This window comes from Gouania willdenowi, chromosome 11 (genome assembly GCF_900634775.1).
Source record: "Gouania willdenowi chromosome 11, fGouWil2.1, whole genome shotgun sequence".
Classification (NCBI taxonomy): domain Eukaryota; kingdom Metazoa; phylum Chordata; class Actinopteri; order Blenniiformes; family Gobiesocidae; genus Gouania; species Gouania willdenowi.
The window spans coordinates 4,147,580-4,171,165 of NC_041054.1; the positions used below are offsets into that span (position 1 = coordinate 4,147,580).

The following is a 23,586-nucleotide window of genomic DNA, read 5'->3' on the forward strand; positions in this document are numbered from 1 at the left end:
AAGTAGCTGTGCTCCCTCTCCTCCTCCTGATCCTCCTGAGACCAAACAAGCCAGTCCCGACATCCCTCAATACAGGGTCACACATATTTCAGGAAGAGTCATGGGAACAGCTCAAAGGAATAACAGCCGCTCATGGCCTTTTGATTTTTCATCAAGTTGTTCATGGGATAAGTTTTTGAAATGATCAGGAGCTTTGAATATTATATAAATGAAATACGTATCAGCTTTGACAATCTTTTAATTCCCTTCGTAGTTGAACGCAGTAACGTGTAGCCTATTTGTGTCCTTGTCATTAAGACATTAACCAAAATATTGATAGAAATGCTACTTTCTCAACTTTCTGAAGCTATTAAAAACGCATGGAATAAATTAATATATTAAAACTGAGTTATCCAAACTAAATTGCCAGAGTTAGATGTAAAAAACATGCAAAATAAGAGCAAATTTAATCCCTGATTTTTAATCCTTTGATCTGATACAGACACCAGCCTGGCACCGCCTTCTACAAACACAATCAGAGCCGATCAGTACAGAACGTCTGAACCCTGATCCAAATCTTTGGGATATTAGCTTAGGGCAAATGTGTCAAACTCAAGGCCCGGGGGCCAAATCCGGCCATTTAATGCATCCAATTCGTAGGAGAAAGTAGAAATGACTGAGAAAACATGATTTATTGTGTAAATTACCAAATAATCCAGTTATAGATATCTCAAATTCACTAATTTAGTGAAACTCTACAATATTTTATTTTTTCCTTTGTTTATATCACATGAATGCAGTCATTTTTTATTACAAATTGAGGAAAAAACTCTAAAATCTTGCAATTTTTTTTTACAAAAAATTCCACAAAATGTCTCTAAATCACACAAAAACTGCACAAAATCAATAATTTATGAAGTGATGATCCGGCAGGGACTGATATTAAATACTAGGGCACAATGATGTTAAAATTGCTCTTACACCTTAAAATTTGTGGCCCACTTTAGATCAAACTGGTCCATATTTGACCCCAGGCTTAGGGTTTGTATAAGAACATTGACTGTTGGGATTAAGAGAACAAAAGGTTGTGCCTTATTACAGAGTGAGAGTACATCATCTATTTTATAACATTTTATTGTATTCTTACAACACAAAGTGACACTGCAATGAAACTTTGTTTCTTTTTTCACGCGTGCAACACAAGTTCTTTTTATTTTTTTCACGCTGCTGGACACGAATTTGTGTTTCGATCGGAAGTAATTTTGTGCAATTACAAATACAATTAATCAGGAAATTTTAATCCAATTTAAATGCATCACTTTGCAATCCCTTCCAAGCACCTCAGCACAAATATCGTGTCATGCAGAACAGAAACATTTCGCGTTGCCACGTGTAAAAAATGACATTTACAAGTCAATTTTGTGACAGTTCCACAAACCCTGTGAGACTGGGCTGATTCTTATCAGGATAAACATGTAATGCATTTACAAAATAATGCTCGACAATTCAATACAGTAATACATATATATGTTTGGCTTTATTTATTTAGTTATTTTAATACAGTTCTCGCAAACTGTTGGCACAACCGTACAATAGCACAATTGTCTAAGTCCTGTTTTAAGTTTCAGGTTTGTATTCCAGCAGTGTAAAGAGAGACGAGTGATACAGTTATGGAAATGTGGCCAAAATATGACAATGATACCTTTGCTATGACGTTAATAATGTCTTTGTTATTAAATACTGATACTCTTGGGATTGTGTTGTTGGGTTATTTGCTGCAGTGTGGGTGCACAAAGCTGAGGTTTAGGTTTAGGTTTAAGTGTCTTCTTGCCCGTCAGTCTTCGCTGTTGCAATCGGTGCACAGGATTTGATCTCGGTCAGGGAAGAATCCGGAGCCCACCAGCGACACGGAGCACCGCGAGCACTTAAAACATGGCTGGTGCCACTGGCGTTCCTCAAAGGAAATGTATTTCCCATCTCCAAACCCTGCAGCACAAAACACACATGTAGTACTTCAGAAACGTGCAAAGGGGGGAAAAAGTGCAGCAACAAAGCTTCATTGTACCTCAGCAGGAATACTGAATGATGTCAGAGTGACATCAGGTTTGGCTTTAACAGCAGAGCGTTGCTAGAAACGCGTTTGGAGAATGTGTTTGTGGGTTATTTGAGTACAGCTGTGGTCAGGAGGTTTATTTAGTTTCCAACGTTGTTTCAAAATGTTTTTCTGCCTTCATAAATGTTACGTTTAACACCTGCTCTGCATCACGCAACAGTGTTTCTCAAATGGGGGTACATGTACCCCTAAGGCCACACAATGGCACTTGAGAGAGAGATAGTGGAAAATTAACAAATGAAAGCATTAAAAATGTAGGGTTTTGTGTTGTTTGTTTTTCAGTTAGAAATGACAATCATAATAATGATGATGAAAATGATCTTGATTCAAACATGAACTGAACAGTATAGAAATCAATCTATTCAGGAGGCACTACACACAGTTTCTTTCCACTTATTTACAAAATGAGATTCTTTAAAATATGTGTTATTACACGTTTTTTTCCACAATAATCTGAGCAAAATGTTGTAGTGGGACAAAGGGGGTACATGAATTCAGAAATAAGAGAAAGGGGGTACTTGAGTCTAAAATGTTTGAGAACCACTGATGCAACACGGGCTGTGTTCGAAATGTTATACTACTCATACTAAGTCTGATGTCAAAATGAGTATGTAGTGCGTTCACATTAGATAGTATCAAAATATTGAGTAGGTGAGAAATACCCGGACGTATACTAAATCAGGACATTTTTTAAACTAGTCATACTCAACCACCCCATGATGCATTGCGAGCGGAACGTAAAGTCGCCCTGGGACGGGTGTCACGTACTGAGTTTACCTCCGTACGGAGATTATAACCCTAACCTAATCCAATAAACAAATAAAACACGTGTCCCTACACTTTGAAAAGCAAAAATTAATTTTCTGGTAGTGCGCATATACAATCTCAGATGTGAACTCAGTACATGACACCGGCTTCAAGCTAAAAATCAAACATTCCCATTTCAAAATAAAAGCATCTCTTCTTGTCTTCCATTAGTTTTTTAACGCTTTTGTAAATAGAGCTCTTGTTTTGAAGTTGACAGGTAGTTTTTGTCAGTAGCACAATGGAGGGTCTCCAGAAATCTCCAAAATGTCGAATTTTATGGATCCATGACCACATGTTGAGATTCTACTTGGTCATTTTCTCTCTTATAATGCTTTCAGAACTTTTGAAGGTGGAGAAAATTTAGCGTGCTTCAGGTTTTTGTCGTTGTAGGTTCGAAATGCATCTTGGGAAACTTTGAAGTATACTTCAGTGGGAAAGCTCAGCATCATTACTAATCTGTCCGACATGCGTGAGTATTGTGCTTCCTCATGTTTTCACTCAGGTGTGCCTCATCTCCTGATTGTCCTCCCTCACTACTTAAGGAGTTCTCATCAGATCCTGTCTGTCTGCCCCTGGATTCAGGCGGTTTATTGGCTTGTGGATTTGTTTTGTACTTTACTTTTTTCCTTAACAAATGGACTTTAATTTGAAAAGTCACTCCTCTCTGTCAGCTTTTTCCCCTCTGTACTTACTCCCACACATCACCACCCTGACAACTGTATGTATTTCATTGAGTTGATCAGCATTCTTTAATGGTCTGGAGTTAAAAAAGTAAAGGTTATTGCTTGTTTATAGCCGATTTAAAGTCTTAAAGTGAGAAATAATAAGTGAACAATTTACAAGCATCATCATTAGTCACTTGTAAACTATCCTTTTTCAATGACTTTTTTTTCCCAAACCAGACAGTTTAATTACATCAATTAGGTTCAGAGTGATTCAAACGTGCAGCTTTAGTGAAATGCAGCCAACAGAGTTCATGTCAAGGTGATTTAGCATTTGTTGTTACACGGATTTTAAACTGCACCCACTAAACTGACTGGACTGGTTTTACATTGACTTCCTCCTCAGACCGTTAGGGCTGGGATTGTGTAAACCTTCTCACTGACCTGTGATGGCCGTGTTGCAGCCGGCACACTTCTTGGCGTACAGGTTGCTGAAACACTTGACGCAGTATGGACTCTCGCCCTGTGAAGTGAAGGGTTGTCCCGACAGCGGCGCCTTGCATCCCGTGCACACGAAGCACTCTCTGTGCCACACCTCGTTCTTGTAGGTGACCCCTCCTTTAGTCAGAGGCTGGGGGACAGACACAGCGTCATTTAGCCATTGATCCATCTCCCTTCATCAGGATTATCAACACGATCAGAATCTTCTTTACGCAATGTTCATTTATGATCCCTAGCTCTTGTTTATGCATTTACAAGTCTGAACAGTAAAAAAAAAAAAATAGTATTACAATTTGACTTTTTAAGCTAATCGTTATTTCAAAAGCGGAAATTGTAATAATGGTTAATATATTTAGACTATTTTTTCTCACCCACTGTTGCAAATAAATGTGTCATTATTTAAAAAACGAAAACAAAGATTAGATATAATACATAAATGCCAAACAATACAGTTTGCCTGTATTGTTTGCACTGATCGAAGGGCTTTTGCAATTTCGTTGGACTTTTTGCAACGAAAAATAAAGTCCTATTCTATTCTATTCTATTCAGTAGGCTATAGGTTTTTGCGATTTCTAATGAGTGCAAATACAGTGGTAAATTACTATGACTGATACAACCTTAAAGTCTATTTATTTTGTTGCAAATGAAATGCTAAAAATTGTAGTTGTTTTTAGTTGTTTTGTGAGTTTTTCTGTCATTTTTGTTGTCGTTTACAGTATTTTGTGTTTTGTTTTTGTCATTCTGAATATTTTAGTTATTTTTGTGTTTTATGAGTCATTTTCAGGGTTTTTGTTGTCTTTTTGTAAATTTTGCGGTTATTTATTTGTAGTTAAATGGTAAATGGTAAATGGACTTGATTTATATAGCGCTTTATCCCCACACTGAAGCAGTCTCAAAGCGCTTTACATATCAGCTCATTCACCCAATCACTCTCACATTCACACACCAGTGGGACAGGACTGCCATGCAAGGCGCTAGTCGACCACTGAGAGCAACTTAGGGTTCAGTGTCTTGCCCAAGGACACTTCGACACATAGTCAGGTACTGGGATCGAACCCCCAACCTCTCGATCAGAAGACGACCCACTACCACCTGAGCCAAGGTCGCCCGAGTTATCTTGTGTGTTTTTTTCTGTAATTTTGTGTTTTTTTTTCTGTAATTTTGTGTTTTTTTTCTGTAATTTTGTGGTTTTTTTCTGTAATTTTGTATGCTTTTTGGAGTAATTCTCTGTATTTCTTCAGTTTTTTGAGTATTTTTCCATCATTTTGTGTTATTTGAGTCATTCTGTGAATTAACTTTGTTATGCAACATCCTTAAATAACGTTTTTTTCAGTTGGAATACAGATGAGCACACTCTGGGTTTGACATGATCCAAATAATCACATTATTAACATGCTGCAGGGCGTGTTCACCTTTTTGCAGTGGCTGCACTGAGGAGCCACGCGGCCCTCGTAGCACGGCGTGCAGTAGTAGTTGTTTTTGTCGGGGATGAAGGCTTCGGCACCGATCGGCTTCTCACAGCTGTGACACACAAAGCATTCTTCATGCCACGCAGAGCCGTCATACTCCAACATCTTTGAACCTGTTGGACAAAAAAAAAAAACAACGTAAAGGAGAGGAACTGTATCTACAACCTGCCTCAAACATGTTTGGAGAAACTGAGGTGTAGAGTCAGTGTAACGACCTGTTTCTACTCTCCTTTAGCGCGGTTTCTTGGACGTATCCCAATTCAGATCAACCTGTCAGCTTGTTACAAAGCAGCACTGTAACTACATACATGGCAGCACATATTCTTGACACTACTTTTTATGTTCCTCACTATTTTCACCTCCTCACAGCAGCCTTTTTCCATGTATAGACAAACATGGTCGTCCGTTAATCATTGGTCCTGTTCAAGGAATTTGGGGCCTTAAATGCAGCCCTGAGGCAAGACTTTGGACTTGAACCTGACAGGGTAAAAGGACAGCAGTTTTCCAAAGACATTCCAAGCTGCTCAAAAAGGACAACTCAGCCCAGAGTCAAACCCAGCATTCACGATCCAGGGTAATTTTCAGTCATCCGACACCACGTTACGACTCGATTTCATCACAGTGTAACCGTCAGACCAGAGGAGAAAAAAAAAATACAAATCTGCTGGGAAATATTTGCAGAAACAATCATCCCATCTCATGTAGGCTTGTCACACCCAGGACAAGTAACTCAAATGTGTTTTCATAAGACAAACAAAGACGGCGTGCGAGCTGTCTGTCATCAACTCATGACTGTGTGGAATGAAGCCCGTCTGAGTGTCACTAACCTGGCATCACTATTTGGTCACAGGCCACACACTTAGAGGAAAACTCGCTGCAGTAGCATTGGCTGCACACGAGTGCGTCCTCCAGGCTGGTGAAAGGCTCGCCGGCCAGGGAGCGCTCGCAGCGGAAACAGCGGAAGCAGTGCTCATGGTAGTGTCTGTCCTCGTAGAAGAGTTCCTGGAAGAAGGAGATACACGCAAATGAGTGCGTTAACAACTTAACAAATACTGTCATAAATCCAGCTTTTAACAAAACAAATTCAGCACCTGTTTGTCAATAGTAATGCAGATAAAGAAATATGAAAACATTACACGATCAAAGGAGCAAAGACAAAAAATGTACAGCAATAATAGAAATTATAGAGAAAATGTCCAAAGTTTCTTTTGACGTTTTAACCCTGGGGGAAATATAGTTTATAACCCTGGTCTAGAGGCTTGTAATCTGTCAGTATCCCCTTAGAGCCCAGGTTCCCAAAGTGGGCTACACAAATTGCAGATGCAGAGCCCCCTGATTCAGCCTCAGACAGAGAAAAAATCTCATCAAGAAAGTGCAAATATGAAATTCGGTTATGTGCATCCTCTTAACCTCACTCTCACTTCTCATTTAATTCTGAGATACTAATCTCAGCTTGAGCTGATCTCAAGACCTTATAATTATATGTAGCATTCCAGACCAATAAGCTACAACGCTACCATTACATCGTCAAAATTTCCCAAAGACCAGTTTTATTTATTGTTCACTCAAAATCCACTTAGTATTTTACTGAAAAAATATGTTAAAATGTATATGTTACACACAATAAAGAGGAAAATTCATGATATTCATTATGAAAATGTATGAAGTTGCTTTTTCTATAATAAGAATATCATCCTGGATCCATGGGATTATATTTCAGAAACTTTTCTTTTAGGCAAACACAAACCCTTAACAGGCATTTTCTGCTCTTTTAAACTGAAAAACTTTTGAATATAATTGAGTTCGCTGTTTAAAACCATCACGTCATTTCAGTTTGTTTCAGATTTGAAAGACATTTTAATCCTTTCCTTTGAATTATTTTGTTTTTCTATGTTTAGACAACTCAGGACATTTGGGCACATTAAATGAATCATTGAAAACGACTACATTCAAATAAATGTGAGAACCAATTTATAATTGAGCAGTATTATACATTCTTTATGCGCACCTTTGCGTTGTGTCCAATGATTTCTTTGCACTCCTGACAGGTGTTGGCATACAGGCGGTCGTAGCAGGGGACGCAGTGTGGACTGTCCTCCACCTGGATGTATTTGCGTCCGTACAGAGACTCGTTGCAGTTTTTACAGTCAAAGCGATCACTCATGATGTGTTTTTCTATCTGAAAAACAAAACGAACCATCACAGGATGAATAACAACATCATTATAGCCTTCTACAGTTTGGTATTAAACTTTAATGATGTATTATAATGTAGAAAGCTCAGATAATCATACAATAAATTTGGGTTGACGGTATGCCATCACTTTATGATGTAACATCTTCTCCTGTTTCCACATTACTCACTGTCAGCGAAAGGTCGTAAAGTCATCCCTCCCTTAGCCTCGTCGAAACTCCCTGTAGCGGTTTAGCATCAACATAAGAGTAAATAAATCCTGATAATTGTTGGGGAGGTGAGGTGAGACAACCTGCTCTGTTTCAGACTGAATTCACAGGCCAGAGGCACTTATATACTCCTCATTGCATGGGTAAACCTTACTTTTATTACATGCAGAAGGTCACACAATAAACAGGTACATCATGATGTGAAGTAAATCACAATTTTTCATCCATAAACATTCATTAAAATCCATGTACACTTGTTAAAAGCACATTTGGTAAATTTATTTCTTGGTGTATATAAAGTGCAAACTTTTCAGCCTACACCGATAAACAACATTTAAACATCACTCCACAAACTAATAAGGGGTATAAACACCAGGGAATCAGGACTGTGTGTCACAATGCGCCCTCAATCCATTTAGCGCGTTTCCCCTTGATGAATATGTAAAGTAGGCGGATCTCATGAGGGGCACAAAAAAATGTTTTGACCGTCAGACTCTCGTCTCACATTGACGGAAGGAGCATCAGGCCAGAATCAGCTGATCAGATGCGTAATTTACACAGTAATGGACCAATGTTCACATATGAGAGTGTGTGTCACACAGCGCTGCTCAGACCTGCTGTATGATGGTCAGTAGATCATATTCAAATGGTGCAGACTGATTGAGAGACTATGTAGCTGCATTTACTCAGATCAATGGCAGATCAATAGGACAATTTCTGTCCAAATCTGCCTGTTTTTCATGGACTGATCAGAGCAAAGTTACAGGACCTAACGGAGCAGCCACAAAAAATATCATTAGGTTTTAAAGTTGTTTTTTAAAAACATTTTTGTTTACTTAGTTTTCTACATTATTAAATGTTTGTGCAGCAGACAGAGAAGTCCATCTGCCTCCAATTTAACTTCCTCAAATGTCATTGTGTGCTTCTGTGCACTCATGTCTCCACATTGAACGAGCAAAACGCTCATTTAAATGGGGCGGTCTGCACCACTTCTGCACGTGCACTAATCGTTGCTGCAAACTTAGTGAATTCCTCGCAGCAGGTGAGGAAACTTGTTGCTGAAATGGGATTCCTGCATTGGTCAACCAGCCCTATGGTGCAGGGAATCATGAAACTGCGACGTAAATGAATGAATGTATTTTTTTTTGTGTGCGTCAACACGATTTTGTCATTTTTTTTCATGCTGCTTGGAACAAACATTTTTTGTGCTCTTGGAAGAAAATTCAAACTGATGTATTTAAATAGGAACTTATTTTTCTAGTGGTAACCCTTACCATTTCACTAGCCGCAATCCTCTAATTCTACTAACAAACCATGAATTAGCTGTACCACATAACTTTGTAGAATTCAAGTTAGTGGTCAAGGCCTCTGTCTTTCACACAGGCAGCAGGGTTCAATTCCTAGCTTGACTCTTTTCGTTTTTAAACATATTTTCATTTCAAAAAGCACAAAGGAAACTGAAATTGTTCAAAGAAGCCAGAAAACAATAACAAATCCAGGTTTAAACGTGTAAAACAATAGATTGAATAACAAGATAGTTTCAAGATCCAACGAGTAGATGGGGTTGAGTGAACAATATCACCAAAGCTGCCAACCAGACATTGTTGTGTACAACAAAAAGCCTTCTAGTGTTTCTGCCACACAATGTATCAACACCTAGTAATTACTCTTAAAACTAAGTATTATCAGTTAAATACTTTTCACATGGACTTTGTGTGAAAATAGGGATTGGAATAAGGTGACATGTAGATGTAATCTGTGTATTGTTTTCACAACTTGCTCCATTTGAAGAACAAAGGAAGAACAAGTGAAACTTGGACTGGACACAGAAACAAGAGAATCCTAAGAGGCCCATCAGCGTGCATGGAAGTATGTGACCCCATGCACTTCAGCAACAGAAGGAACTCAAGTGCGGGACACTAAAATATCATCCTGTTGAAAAGTGAGACAAAGGAGATGAAGATCTATGCAGTGTGGATGAACATGCTCATGCTCAGGATCACCTCATCTGTCACATTTGGAATAGCTGTCAAGGACTTGGCCTTTGTTCTTGTTTTTCCCTCCCTGTTTTGGGCGTAAAGTGCCTTTGATGTGATCCTCTGATGTCAGCACAGAAGTGCCTGGCTCAGGACAAGACCTCCATCGTCCAGCTTCTTGTCATCGTCCCCAGACTCATCTGAAGCGAGGGCGCCTTGGCGTTCCCAGATAAATAGTTTCCATGGTTTATGACTCTGCTAAGAACTCTCATCCATGATGACACAGCTTTCTAAATCTTCCCAGCTACACGCTTGGAGTAGTCATCTGGAAAGTTTACATTCCCCTCGTGTGCTAGCGGTCAAACATTTCATCTCTGATAACCAATGATGTAGCCTTTTTTAAAAAAAGAATCACAGTCCGAGAGCTTATGGCAGGATCTGAAACTGTATCCTCGTCTTTGTCCCCCCACACCGAAGTGCAATCTCAAAGTCAAACCCTCCCTTCAGATAACAGTGCTGCTTCCTTTTCAAGGGCAGCAGTCAGCAAAACACAGAGGGAAACCAAACTGATGCAAAACGTCACATCCTCTGTCTGTTTTCTGTCGAATTGCCTCTTCGCGTGAGCAAATCAGCACAACTTCCTCTAGAAATCGTCCGAAGAGATTGAGTTTTCTATTCTGGTGCCACTGATGGAACAATGACTTTCCTTCCGGACATAGTCGCCTGATTTTTGTGCTTTATATTCGTCTTCCTGGACCAAAACATCTGCTGTGGCCTCCAGCTGTTGTCTCTCATCAAACTCCACTCTGGTTGCACAGCAGGAAATTCTTATAGCAATGAAACCACAAGGCAATGCATTTAATTAACATCCATTAAAGCTTTTATAGCCTTATTGGACAGCTTTCTATAGTGGGTAACAATGCAGAGCCTGGTTGGTTATAAACCATGAACAGGAAAAGGAAAAACAAGTGAAGGCCACTCAAAGTATACCCTGACATTTTTGGGCAACAAACAGTGATATTGTCTCAGTCTCGGCCTGCAGGTGGAATTCTGCTTCATTTTCCATGTTAGTGGTTGAAGGTCATAGGTTCAAACCCTGCCTGGGTTCCACTTTTAATTTATGGTTTTTGAGTCAGCCAGTTTAAGTTGATTTTGATGGTTTCCAGTTGATTTCTTTTTAGTTGTATTTTCACCTCTGCCAAGGAGTTAATATTTTCATTGGCGTTACTTTATTTGTTAGTTTGCAGAGTTAATTGTGACTAATTTTGTTTTAAGTGACAGTAACTAGGCGATGACAAATGAAATCGCATTTTGATGAAAGCTAGAACAAATTAGATTTATATTATTATCGACTAATAAAAACTAAACTATAATTTTGTCACATGAGATGAATTTCAATCAGAACTCATGTGATCATGTGGTCTCATGCATTGATCACATCAAATCTGTCTGTTTAGTGTTGTCATGTATATCATGTATGTTCTTTTTTTTTAGCATGAATTCATCTGGTTTTCAGATAAGTTTCTCATGTAAATTGTATAAAATATATACAAAGTAGTAGCACAGTATGAGGTTTAAACTATAAGTCTCCTCATCTTTGAACCAAACCCTGTGACACGTGTCAGCCCTGAGGAAACAGACTCGCAACCCTGTCGACGACTTTCATTTCAGCATTTGCATTTTTGCTAAAAATGTTTAAGTCCACAATTCAGTGAGATGAGAAGACACACTAAATCCCTCACTGATCGCTGTCCTGAAGGAAGATTTACTGCCCTGGCTTGGCTCTCAGCTCCTCGCGGCGTCGGCCAAATGCTAAATGCTTCTGTCTCGTGTGTCTTCACAGCTCACTGCTTCTGCTCCTTCACATCCTGAGGCAGCAGCAGTGACGGTCTGTTGGGTGTTTCTGTTTATTTCTCTTTATGGCGACATGTGTCTGGGCTTTACTAAAGCTGATAGAAAACACTGCAGAGTGTCATAAAACCCAGTGTATGTAAGTGTTAAATCTGTCTCAATGACAAAATATCATTTCGCACTTTTTTAAACGGATTCAGAGTCTTTTTTGGGAGAGATTTCCCCTCAGCTGTTGTTTTAAACGGCGGATCCTCCAGCCTGTTTCATGGAGGACCATGCTGAGAGCATTCTTCTACACCAGTGGTTCTCAAACCTTTTTGGCTCAAGTACCCCCTTTCTTATTTCTGAATCCAAGTCCCCCCTTTGTCCGACTACAACATTTTGCTCAGAATAATATAAAATAAACCAACTATAGAGCATAATGATGTAATGAATGAGTGATATTTTAAATAATCTCATTTTGTAAATAAAGGGAAAGAAACAGTAGTTAGTGCAGTGGTTCCCAACCTTTGTTGGATCGTGACACAATTTTTTTTTACTGCATTTTACTTGCACTATATTCATATTTAACAAAGTGAAAGTATATAAATACAGTTCAAGATTGTGTTGTTTTAATTTAATTAAATTTTTCTTAAATTCAAAAATCTATATACATTTTTCCAAAATGTATGGCAACAAGGACAATAACTCCGGAAAAAAATAATAGCGCACTTCTCATTTTCAAACTCTATCAAGGTATTGATACCCTGAAGCCACACACCGAATTTGGTTATCCTAGCTTAAATGGTTTCTGAGAAAAGCTGACCCCTTTAACTCAGATGGATGGACGAACAGAGCTCAAACCTAAAACCCCTTCCACATTTTGTGGCGTGGGATAATAAAATACAACCTCCATGTCTAACTCTTTCTCCAAATGAACACACCCACAATAGACTCAAGATCCTTCAGCCGCTCTGCCACACATCCCTGGAACTCCTTGAGAACTCATCTGTTTAAACAAGCTGATTTCTTTATGTACGTATCTTTCTTTTTCCCCTCATTCTTGTTGTAAGGTGAATCTGCTTATAACCACATAAATTAAGCTATACCTGTATTTCATCCATAAATTGTTCTCATCCTCTCCTGATGCCAGTGTGACACTGACAAACTGATGTTTTCACAGATTGAAAGTTGGTGACAAAACAATAATAGATGTTGATATTTTGGCTTCCACAGAAACACACGAATACGGCTGAAATCAGAGCGACTTCTTATCAGGGTAAACGAGATAAAAAATGCAGGACAAACATGACGTCAAGAGAATCACTGACAATCTTCCTTGTTTGGTGAAGTAAACATTAGTAATCTCGGTAAGAATGAAGTAAAAACACTTTTCTGCTTGGACAAAGATATTTTCTATTCTTCCACAGGAATCCAAATTCCATAATGCTATGTGCAAAACTTTTCCAAACTTGAAGTTTTTTGAAAACCAACCTGTTTACGGTGGAAACTTTTGAGTGGCACTTTCAACTTTCAATTATCCTTTCAAAGGTTTTAATGGCACTTTATAAATGCATACTGTACTGCATTGTATACAGCACACCTGTGGTCATACTATAGAAGAACGAGCATAAGGGAACTTATAATGATTGTTTAAAGATTTTACTGAAAAGGCCGAGATTGGAAAGTGCAAGTCAACTGTTTGTGTCAGCAAGTATCAAAACTTTTCAGCTAACCTTGCGTTGTTTGATGTACAGATTTGTTTTGTCATCTTAATAAGACTGACAACATTATTCTCATGAGCCTGACTAAAGTGAAACAAGCGCCACATGGTACCAGTGGAGCTATGGAGGCACTGGTAAAACTGGTAGTTTGTAAATTATATACATTGTGTTGGTAAAAGGTGTTTTTCTTGTTTGTTGTTTATTCTTGTTTTCCTTTTTATTATTTAAGTTTGGACCACGAGTGTATAATATTATTTATTATTACCTCCGCCAAGAGAGAAGCGATGCTTGAAGAACGGTAAGGTTATGATGTTTTACCCTCCGTCTGTCTGTCTGTCTGTCTGTCTGTCTGTCTGTTAGCAAGATAACTTGAAAAGTTATGAACAGATTTGGATGAAATTTTCTGGAAAATTGATAATTGGGACAAGGAACAGGTGATTAAATGTTGGTGATGTTCTGGCGACCAAAAGAAAAAAATAAATTATATATATATATATACATATATCCCATTCAAAACAACTGGGATATAATAACTGGAACAGTAATGTTATCAGTGTTCCAATTAGAACACCGTCAGAAATCTATACTATGCTAACGCTAATGCTAAGCTAATGCAGTGCGACGCAGGCCAGCACCTGCATCCTCACTTGTATTTTCTTCCTAATTGGCGAAGTTAATAATGTATATTTACAGTATACTCGAGTGATTAAACCTTTCACATGACGACAGTGGATTTATTGTATGGTGTAGGTAAAAACAACTGCGTCTGCTTCTGTTTCACTGTAACACCTTTTAAAAGACCCACAGTCTGTGGGAATTTAGTCAGAACAGAAAAGTGTTTTAAATTATGAGCTCACCTTTACTGTTTATTCCCCTCTAAATGAATAAAGGCCATTTCACGGCCCGTAAACCTCTGAACAGTTCTTACATTGTGTCTCTTCCGAGTTACGCAACTCAGCTTTGGGGAAGCTGAATGAGAATATTGAGTGTGTATACAATGCAGTCAAAGTGTGACCAACACTATACCTTTCATACTGTAGCGGGTGACACCCTGTAGAGAAACATAGGAACAGTCTCCTGTGGTTGTTTGGTGTCTTTCGCAGCCTTTTATGCTCAGAACAAAGACCTTCAAAGTGGTTTCCTGCAGATCTGAAAGTCTATTTCAGCTGCACAAACACTAACCACCATGGACACCCACTTTCATTGGCCTCTGATTAGAGATGTCACGGGCACGACTGACTTGTTTTTCCTGTAAACACAGAGGATGTTTTGAGAAGCCGAGCCAGCGGCCCGTGTGACGGTATTTTGGTTTCTGCAACGAGGAAAAATATCCAAAGCACCCAAAGTGAAATCGCTACAGGGTCATTGCTTTAAGTGGCTTATAAACAAAGAGGCTGTGAATCATTTTCTACAAACCTATGAATACTTACACTGAAAGCCTTTCAAAATAAGATTTTTTATTTTAATGATAGTATGCATTTTTTGAGGGGATTAGAAATACTAATGAAAGATCCAATAAATCACAAAAAACACACAATAATAATATAAAAAATGAATAAATAACTAACAATAATAATAATAATATAAAGAAATGAAATAATTAATAATAATGATAGTAAAAATAATAATAAAATGATACTTCTAAAAATGGTTCAGTGTATGCTTCCTATGTAAATGTGTGAATTGCCCGCTACCGGCCAATTGGGGGCCAGAGTATTGATTCCATTATCATTTTTGCTTTCATTGTGCGCTATTTATTGGAGTGTTTTCTAATCATTCGGCTGATGGTTTAAGTTAAAATACTGTTCATCATGATTAAGATGAAATGATGATGTCGCGGGGCGTTACTCTATATATATATATACAGTATATAGACGTCACCCTAGGGCAGGTGTAACGATGAACAGTCTGTTTGGCTGGAGGGCGAGAGGGCAAACTACTTTTCAACCACGTTTCGATGCCCAATGTAAAACCAAAAGAAGTCATTTCAGTTTGAAATAAGTTTAATTCATGTTGCTGTGGCTGTTATATGGAATAAAAGTTGTGGCATTACGACTTGTGGCGCGTTGTATTACTGATCGCTCCTACTCAGGGTATTAACTGGTGTCCACCGGTGACTGGCCATTAAGCATGGACTAACCAATGACTGACCAATGGTAGCAGTACAGGCAGACTGACAAAGTGAAGTTATTTTGGGACTTCTCTTCAACAACGATGTCATAGAAGCTCGAAGATATGAGAGGCAGAGTTCAAGCCAAAGATAATGAAATAAAGCGAGAACAGAGATAGGAAAGCTGTGGGAAGTGTTGGCTGGTGCCGATAGTCGTGGGAGTGCTGGGAATGACACCCACCAGGATCTTTTCATAACTGGGGATGCTTAAAGGGGCAGTAGTATGAAAAATTCACTTTATAATGGATTTTCTATAGTGATATACATCCCTTTAGCCTCATTCAGAGGGCCAAAGTTTAAAAACTTATGTTTCCTCCCTCCCTTGTTATTCCACATTTTGTAAAAAGTCAGCTCCAAACTGACGAGTTGGATCTTTCAACTCCTCCTCTTGACAATCCTGGCCCCTCCTACCTTATAAGAATATGAGCTCCTCCCTCTCAAACTACCTCACAAATAAAACAAACACTGCGGGTTAATATAGAATATATATTGTACTTTATTGTCATATATGTAAAGCTACATACACAAAATGTGTTTTCTGCATTTAACCCTTCACTGAGGAGCGGTGATCAGCCACGGTGTAGCATCCAGGGAGCAGTTATAATCAGTTCCACTTATAGTACCCGTTATACTGCCTCGTAACGCCCTTCACATAATCTGACGCATTTGTGATCCAATGCGACGCATCGGTTTAGACAAAACAAATGATTATCACGTTAAATGGACTATGGCTGTGGTTAGGTGAGGAGAGGATGACAAGAGAGTGACGTTGCAGATCTGGTGAGTGTTTGAAGCATCTGAAACAGATGACTGGCTCCGCTGCTGATGTGATAAACACACACCATGGAACGTTTGTCGTTTCACAATCACAATAGCTGCTTAAATAGCCATGAGTTTTACTGCAATGTGCAGGTTTTTTGGCTGAAAACATTAACATGAGTGTGTGGATAGTAAAAAACAATCGCTATGATGAGCAGCTGTGGTGTGGGATCTGCGTCTATAGACACGCCCACTCATGCATATGCATGAAGACCCCAAAAACAGCCTGTTTTTAGAAGCGTCACTTTTCAGAGGCTAAAACTCTGGAAACAGGCGAGTTTGGGAAAATAAAAGTGAAATACTGTTGTTGGGGTTCTTAGAACAAATGAAGATGGGTGAAAAATGGCATAATACTGGACCTTTAAAGGTCCCATGTCATGCTATTTTTCACCCAAATAGAGCTATTTCAACAACAGGTGGATTAGAATGAATTAATTAAAAATGTGGAAATAGTTAATTTAACACCAGTTCAGAAAAGGACCAAATACACTCGGAAAAAGTGTTAAATGTAACTATTTTAGCTCAGATTAGTCGTTAGTAGATAGGCCTAGGTTGCATGATTAGGTATTTCCCTAAAATCCCTAAACTCAGCATAAAGGTTCTGAAGTTGTACGTTGGGAACCCTCTGGAACTTGAACTTCAGTTTTGGTCAAATATAAAGGCACCTCTTCAGGGAAAACACAAACAAAAGAAAGAGCTTAAAATAAAGTACGACTGCAAACACTGTAATCATGTGTAGCCTTGGAGTCGTGGAGTCGCTTAAAATAAAAATACTTTTGGCAAAGCTGTTGTTTCAGTTGGATGGTTTTGGTATGAAACCTTTTCCAGACAATTAAACAGCTTCATGAGCTCAGAGAGAAAGCATTGTAGTCCAATAAAAACAGGTCCTTATCTGTCTACTGGAGAAACCTTCATCTCCTGGGTGTTAATGGCAACAGATGTTGGTCACTGTTGGGAATACTAGGCAGGTTTCTGCATCTACTACAGTGTTCAGTTGTTTGTTCTGGGTTTTGCATCAATTAGCTGGATTGACCAATTGCTTAGGGGTGTCAAACTAATTCTTTTTCTCAAGGGCCAGTAGTTTGATCTTAAGTGTGCCGCAGATTGTAGATGGGAAAGTGATAAATTTCACCATTTATATGCCTTTGCTGGCAATTCAAGAATGATGTGAAAAGTACGTATGGCAGTAACAATCTCCAAGCAATAAGTGACATATATCAGTCCCTGCAGGTTAATCACGTTTTAAATGTCGTTATTTTTGTGACCAAAACTCTGAGCCCTAGATATATTGTGGAGTTTCATAGAATTTTTGTATTAGGAGGGTCTGGGATATCTGCAACTGAATTTGTTGATATTTTACACCATAATTCATGTTTTTGTTGTCATTTTTACTTCCTCCTGCTGGCCGGATTTGATGCTCTGAAGGGCCAATTTGGCCACCGCGCCTTAAGTTTTACACAAATCCTTTAAACTGAGTAAGTAAGCCCTTCCGAAGTTAGCTTATATTTCGCCTAAAAGAAATGTCCATCTAAAAGCTTTTGTAAGTTATAACAGAAAAATGAGTAAATTGTCCCTTTTTTTCCCCAGATAAACTGTCAAAACAGTTGTACCGTATTTAGTTTCCCTCTGCATCATCACTATAGTGATGCGATCGGAATTACTGCATGTTTTACAAGTCTTATGAAGTGAGCTCAGCTGATAAATAATTAGTAAATAAAGCTTAAGATATTTACTGCTATGTTTGTTCTTTCCCTATTTGGGCGATACTGAAAACAATGGAAAAATGAATAAAAAGAAAGCATACATTTCCAGCAGAAATGACTAAGTTTGGTTTAAGTTCATCTCAAGTAACAGAAATCCACCAAAATGTGCCTAAATGTGGCTACTGAAGAAGAATGTGAATGTGGTCAAAAATGAGGCAAAGTGGGGAACAAAGGAGGGAAAGAGGAATTTTCTTCTGCCGTGTGTTTTCTAAAAAAGACAAGCGTCGAGAACTCATCTCTGCGTAAAAACCAGAAGACTTTCTTTGTGTTTGGTTTCCAGGAGTGAGTTCATTCACGCTCGTTGAAACACTTTGGTTTGTGTGCTGATGGAAAGTTTGAGCGGTGTGGAAGAGGAGGAGGATGAGGAGTGACCGAGTGTGTAATCTGGGGTAGACGTGAGGTCACTCCGACTGAAGGACTCGCTAACATGAAACAGACTCGTGTACAACATGTTTGTCCGAACAGACATGACTCTTTGTTACGTGTGTTTCAGCATCCGAGCCAACTCAAGGGCGTCAAAGGTCTCCTTGTTCGTCATCTCATAAATCCCACTTCAAAGGAGCGCAATCACACCATTAGCTACTGACTTTGAACATGTGAAAATACACCAAATATCACCTAGTGTTTTCTAAAATCTAAAAATCATAGATTAAAGGCACATTTCTGGTCCAGCATCTACATTATTGGTCGCATTTGGTCGTCAACAAGTTTATTTGAAAACAGCTGAAAACTACATTAGCTGCGTTTCCATTACCCTTGAAAATGCGCAAAATCTAAATAGCGCAATAAAAACCGGTGATGGAAACACCTGAATTTCGAAAAAACCACCAAATATTGCAAAAAAGTTTTTATGCTTTTATAAGGAGGAATTTCAGACGTTTTTGATATTGAAATGTGTTGCAAGCGCTACAAAAATACTTTTTCCACAATTACACGTCACAGAACGTAACGTACCTGGTCACATGACCACTTCACTCCGAGAAAACATGGTACGTGTAAACAGAAGAGATCTGGACATTTCTTAGCATTATATTTTCAAATTATCGCTGCCACATTAGACGTAAAACTATGCATTCTTTAGTTGTTTGCTAAGCTGACTGAGCGTCAGTCTTTCTGCAGCGAAAGTCTCGCGGGATGAGATTTTGTGAGCGTTACAATGCGCCTGCCAAAAGCAACTTTCAATGGAAACACGTTCAAAGCGCAAATTCACTTTGTTGCCATTTATAAACGTCACTTTTATTGAACAGTCTTTATAAAGTAACTACACCCTAAAGCCACTTTTTTTCTGCTAAAAACAAATATATCTGGGTATGAAGTAGGGTTGCTGATTGATTCTTTTTTCTTGTAAAATGTGATGGTGACTGCCCTCTATGGGTTGAAACCTGACATCAATGAATCAAAGATAATTTGCTCCTAAAAAAAACGCAGAAGGGTTGAAATTTTGGATTGAAAGTTTGTTTTAATCTTCACTGCAAACACAATGTTTATTGACATTGTCAGAAAAGTTTTAGGCATTGCATTGTGGGATGTGGAGTCCTTTAGACGGATGCATTGACGTGGTTTTGCTTCATTTTTACCCTGATTTCTTGTGTTTGCCCCTGAAAAACTGCCAAAGTGAATCCCCAACACATTCCTGGTGTTTTAAATGAAAGGGCAGATGTTTATTTTGGGGTTTACGCAGAAAAAAACGAATCCTGCCAAAACTGAATTGACATGGAACATATCACACTCTAATTGGTTTAATTGTTCGTCTCGCTATAAGTTAATTGGACCAAAATTGGGAATATTCTAAAGTCAAGAGCTAAAAAGTCTATTCCTAAACCATCAGGGGACATCAGAGGTAGATGGACTCATTCTTCAAAGAACCCCACTACATCTATCTTCTTACGCCTATTCTTACTCTCTCCTCGTCCTCATGAGGTGTCCAAAGTAAAGCGAATATCTTGACTTGATGCTCACATGCACACTATGGGTGTGATGCACTGGGTTTTCTCACACCTCTCTGACAGAACCACAGTTTGAGGAACAGTATGTCTTTGGCTCCAAACCTCAGGTCAAACCTCTGCGCCCTGACCATACATGACCCCTCACTGGTTCACCACTTTGCTTTTTCTGGACGCTTTTGACCACAGCACACAGGGAACAACCCACACAAGCTGCTGTTTTGGAGACGCTCTGAATAAGTTGTCCAACCATGATCTAAATTTAGTCCTGTAGCCATGATTTTTCATGCCTCAAACACTTCTAGTGTTAGGAGAAACGTATCCTACTTACTGACACAGATGACCTGATGTCTGTGGGCGGGTTTTCAGTTTAGCTGTAATGTCAGTGTTCATTTTGTCATGGGGTGAGGTGTCAATTTGTGTTCAGTTTATATATTTGAGTCTGTGAAGGTGATAAAGCTCCCTCCTGTTTTCACTCTGGTGTGCCTCATCTCCTGATTGTCCTCACTCAACATTTAAAGCGGTTTTTGGACGCTGCGTGATTTTCGGTGGGTTATCTTCATGTCTCTAAATTGTCTGAATATGTGACTTAAATTTATAAATATGAGTCTTGTTTATTTAGGTTGTGTTTGTTGTCATTTCTTTGTCAACTCTTGTATTCTCAGTCTGTTGTTCTCTGTTAGTGCATCTAAGGTTTCCTGTTTGTTTTATCTCATCCTGTGTTGTCAGTGTGTGTGTGTGTGTGTGTGGGGAGTTGGTTTACTCAGGTGTGCCTCATCTCCTGATTGTCCTCCCGCACTATTTAAAGCGTTTTTTGGACATAGCACTGCTTTCGGTGGGTTGCTTTTACAGTCTGAATTTGTGATTTCTCCGTTTCCCTGTTCTGTTGCTCTGTTTATTCCCAATAAGTCTGTGAGCGCCGTAGATATAGATTTGTAGTTTAATTTAACTTCATTTAGTACTTGTCGAGTTTTAATTTGGTTGCGATTAACATGGACTTGCTAATGCAGCCCCTCACACCTCACCACACTGACACAATGAGGAAAATAATGGCGTTATACACTTCAACTTGAGTATTTAGAGAAATGGTCTATCTGCAATGTACGCCCATTATTTTCTGCATGAATAATAAAAAAAGATATTGTAAACACACGCCTGTATTTAAGTCACTAACTAATATAGAATTATGTTTGTTTTTTTCCCCATTATTATTATTTCTAATAAGTTTTCTATAAAGAGGAGTTATTGGAATGGAAACCTACCTCCACTTTGTGCTGCTGAAGCTGCTGCGTCTGATAACAGGCGCCTAAATCCTGCGTGGTTACCACTGGGAGCTGAGAGCAGACTGGAGTTCCAATGACTGGAGGCGTAAAGACCAAAACCAGTCCTCAAACCCCGCCCACTTCCTCACCACCCCCTTCTTCTCCTACACATGTGTGAGCTGCAAAGCAGCCCATTCTGAATGTGTTTCCTACTCAACTGCCAAACAATTTGTTGTCATTGTAGCGCTAAAAAAAAAAAAGTTCCATACAGCCAAAAGATGATTCAACTGTGCACAAAAGACAGAGAAAGCCATTATTTATTACTGGCCAGTGTTCCAGGAAGACATTATTCCTGCTGAACACTGCATGAAGAAATGTAGAAAAGTTATGGAATATCAAAAATGTAAAGGGAGCTGAAAAAAAAAAATGCTGTAAAAATCAAAGAAATAAGTTACAAGTTAAAAACCACAAGTATTGCAATGTTTTGAAAGTTAAAATTGTTCCATATGTTTAACAATGGACGAACAGTTGAAGATCAAAGTTACATTTTCTGAAATCTCACTTAGAAATAAATGAAAAAAGTTTATAAAACAGTTGAAATGCTACAAAAACATCAGAACGCAGGAGAATAGTGCGGAATTTTCAACACTGATTCATTTTCATTGAAATTATGCACAAAAAAGCATAAAGAAGTAAAACAAGGAACTCCATAGTGTTTTATTCTTTTTTTTTATTTAAGTGATGGAAAGTTGTGCCCCTAAATATTATTAAAACATTACAGTTTTAGTTTTAAAAATATTTAAATATTAGTTGGACTGTTAAAATCCTCCAATGGCTTTTTTGTATCCATAACTGCTGCTTTAAAATCTTTTTGTACATAATTTCTTATGCACTATACTCAACATATCTAGTACCTCATTCATAGGTTTATTGTATATTGTTGAAATATTTTGTATTTTCCATATTGTTAAATTGGTTATGTATTCCTTATATTATTCCACAATATCCATATTGTGGAATAAATTAAGTACAATCTAATCTAATCAGGACTAAGGCAGATATTATCCACTTCATACTAACTATATGCATAAATAAAGATTAACAGTTTTTCTTGCAACTTATATTCTTCATCATTTTTTTTTCTAATAATAATTATTAGAAGAATAATTATGTGTGGAAGAATAAGAGATTAACGGCATTCAGAGGCTAAAGTGCAAACAAATGTTTTACAGCGAAGCAAAAGTGAGTTTAAAATCGACACCTCAGCTCTGAATCTAATTTAAGCAGATTTTGTGAGTTTTATTGTGGAATCCCAGTACGTTTCAAAATAAAAGCCTTTGAAAAGCTGTCCAAAATTAGTAAAAGACTAGGTTTAGTTGTGTTTCGCACAGATCCATTAAAGTGTGACCTTCATCTGACCTCTGAGGATGTATCGGACCACAATCCTTTGCGTTTAGATTAACGTCCTGCTTGGGTTTTAGTGAATACTTCTCCTCTGATAGTGATACTAATTTATATTTCCTGTTAGAAACTGCCTGTACAATGTACATGGTCTAAGCATTTGGAAACGTAGCTCAGTTTTCCAAGCTCCAGATGATAAATTCCACGTTTAGAATTTATTTTCCAGGATCTGCCGAGAAATTCCTCAGTGTCAGCATTTGTAAAGGAGAAGCTGCTGGAAAAACACTAAAAGCTCAATCCATCTTTTCCACAATAATTTAAAGGCCTCATGTCATTTACTTTAGCCTCGTGGTGGAAACTAAGTGTAAACCCAGCGCCACCTGTTGGTCAACAGTTACTCTACTGTACAAAGACACATATTACACACTACAATGCTTAAAATGACACTCAAATATACACAGAAAAATCAATATTAACCAACAAACTATCAAAATCGTAAAATTCCATAATGTATTTCAGTGGGAAAAACACTGAAGTCATGCAAATCTTCAAAAATAATAATTTATGTTCATTTCTATGTTCAATTAATACAATTCACATGGTTTTAAATTATAAGAGAAAATGCAACAGCACAGAGGAATGCAAAGATAAATATAAAGAAACTAAATTAAAATAACATTTATGGATGAATTAACATCATTAAATCATTGAGACTGCAGCTGTAGCTATAGATATGGCTGGCCTCCATCAGTTTAACCATAGCGT

The 23,586-nt window shown here is 38.2% G+C and overlaps 1 protein-coding gene across 3 annotated transcripts; it reads right to left on the reverse strand.

The window, feature by feature from the left end:
* Positions 1-1,097: 1,097 nt before the first annotated feature.
* Positions 1,098-21,564, reverse strand: fhl3b (four and a half LIM domains 3b). 3 transcript variants are annotated; one of them, XM_028461438.1, is made up of 7 exons: positions 21,421-21,514; positions 14,490-14,712; positions 7,540-7,710; positions 6,359-6,533; positions 5,475-5,644; positions 4,006-4,192; positions 1,098-1,965 (listed from the first exon to the last, which is right to left on the reverse strand). In XM_028461438.1, exons 3-7 carry the CDS (start codon positions 7,693-7,695, stop codon positions 1,814-1,816), a joined length of 840 nt encoding a protein of 279 aa, XP_028317239.1. In that variant the 5' UTR covers positions 7,696-7,710; positions 14,490-14,712; positions 21,421-21,514; the 3' UTR covers positions 1,098-1,813. The 3 variants fall into 3 exon arrangements, with proteins under 3 accessions (XP_028317239.1, XP_028317238.1, XP_028317240.1); XM_028461437.1 differs by lacking the exon at positions 14,490-14,712 and having other exon boundaries at positions 21,421-21,564; XM_028461439.1 differs by lacking the exons at positions 6,359-6,533; positions 7,540-7,710; positions 14,490-14,712; positions 21,421-21,514 and adding an exon at positions 5,747-6,344.
* Between the last annotated feature and the right edge of the window lie 2,022 nt (positions 21,565-23,586).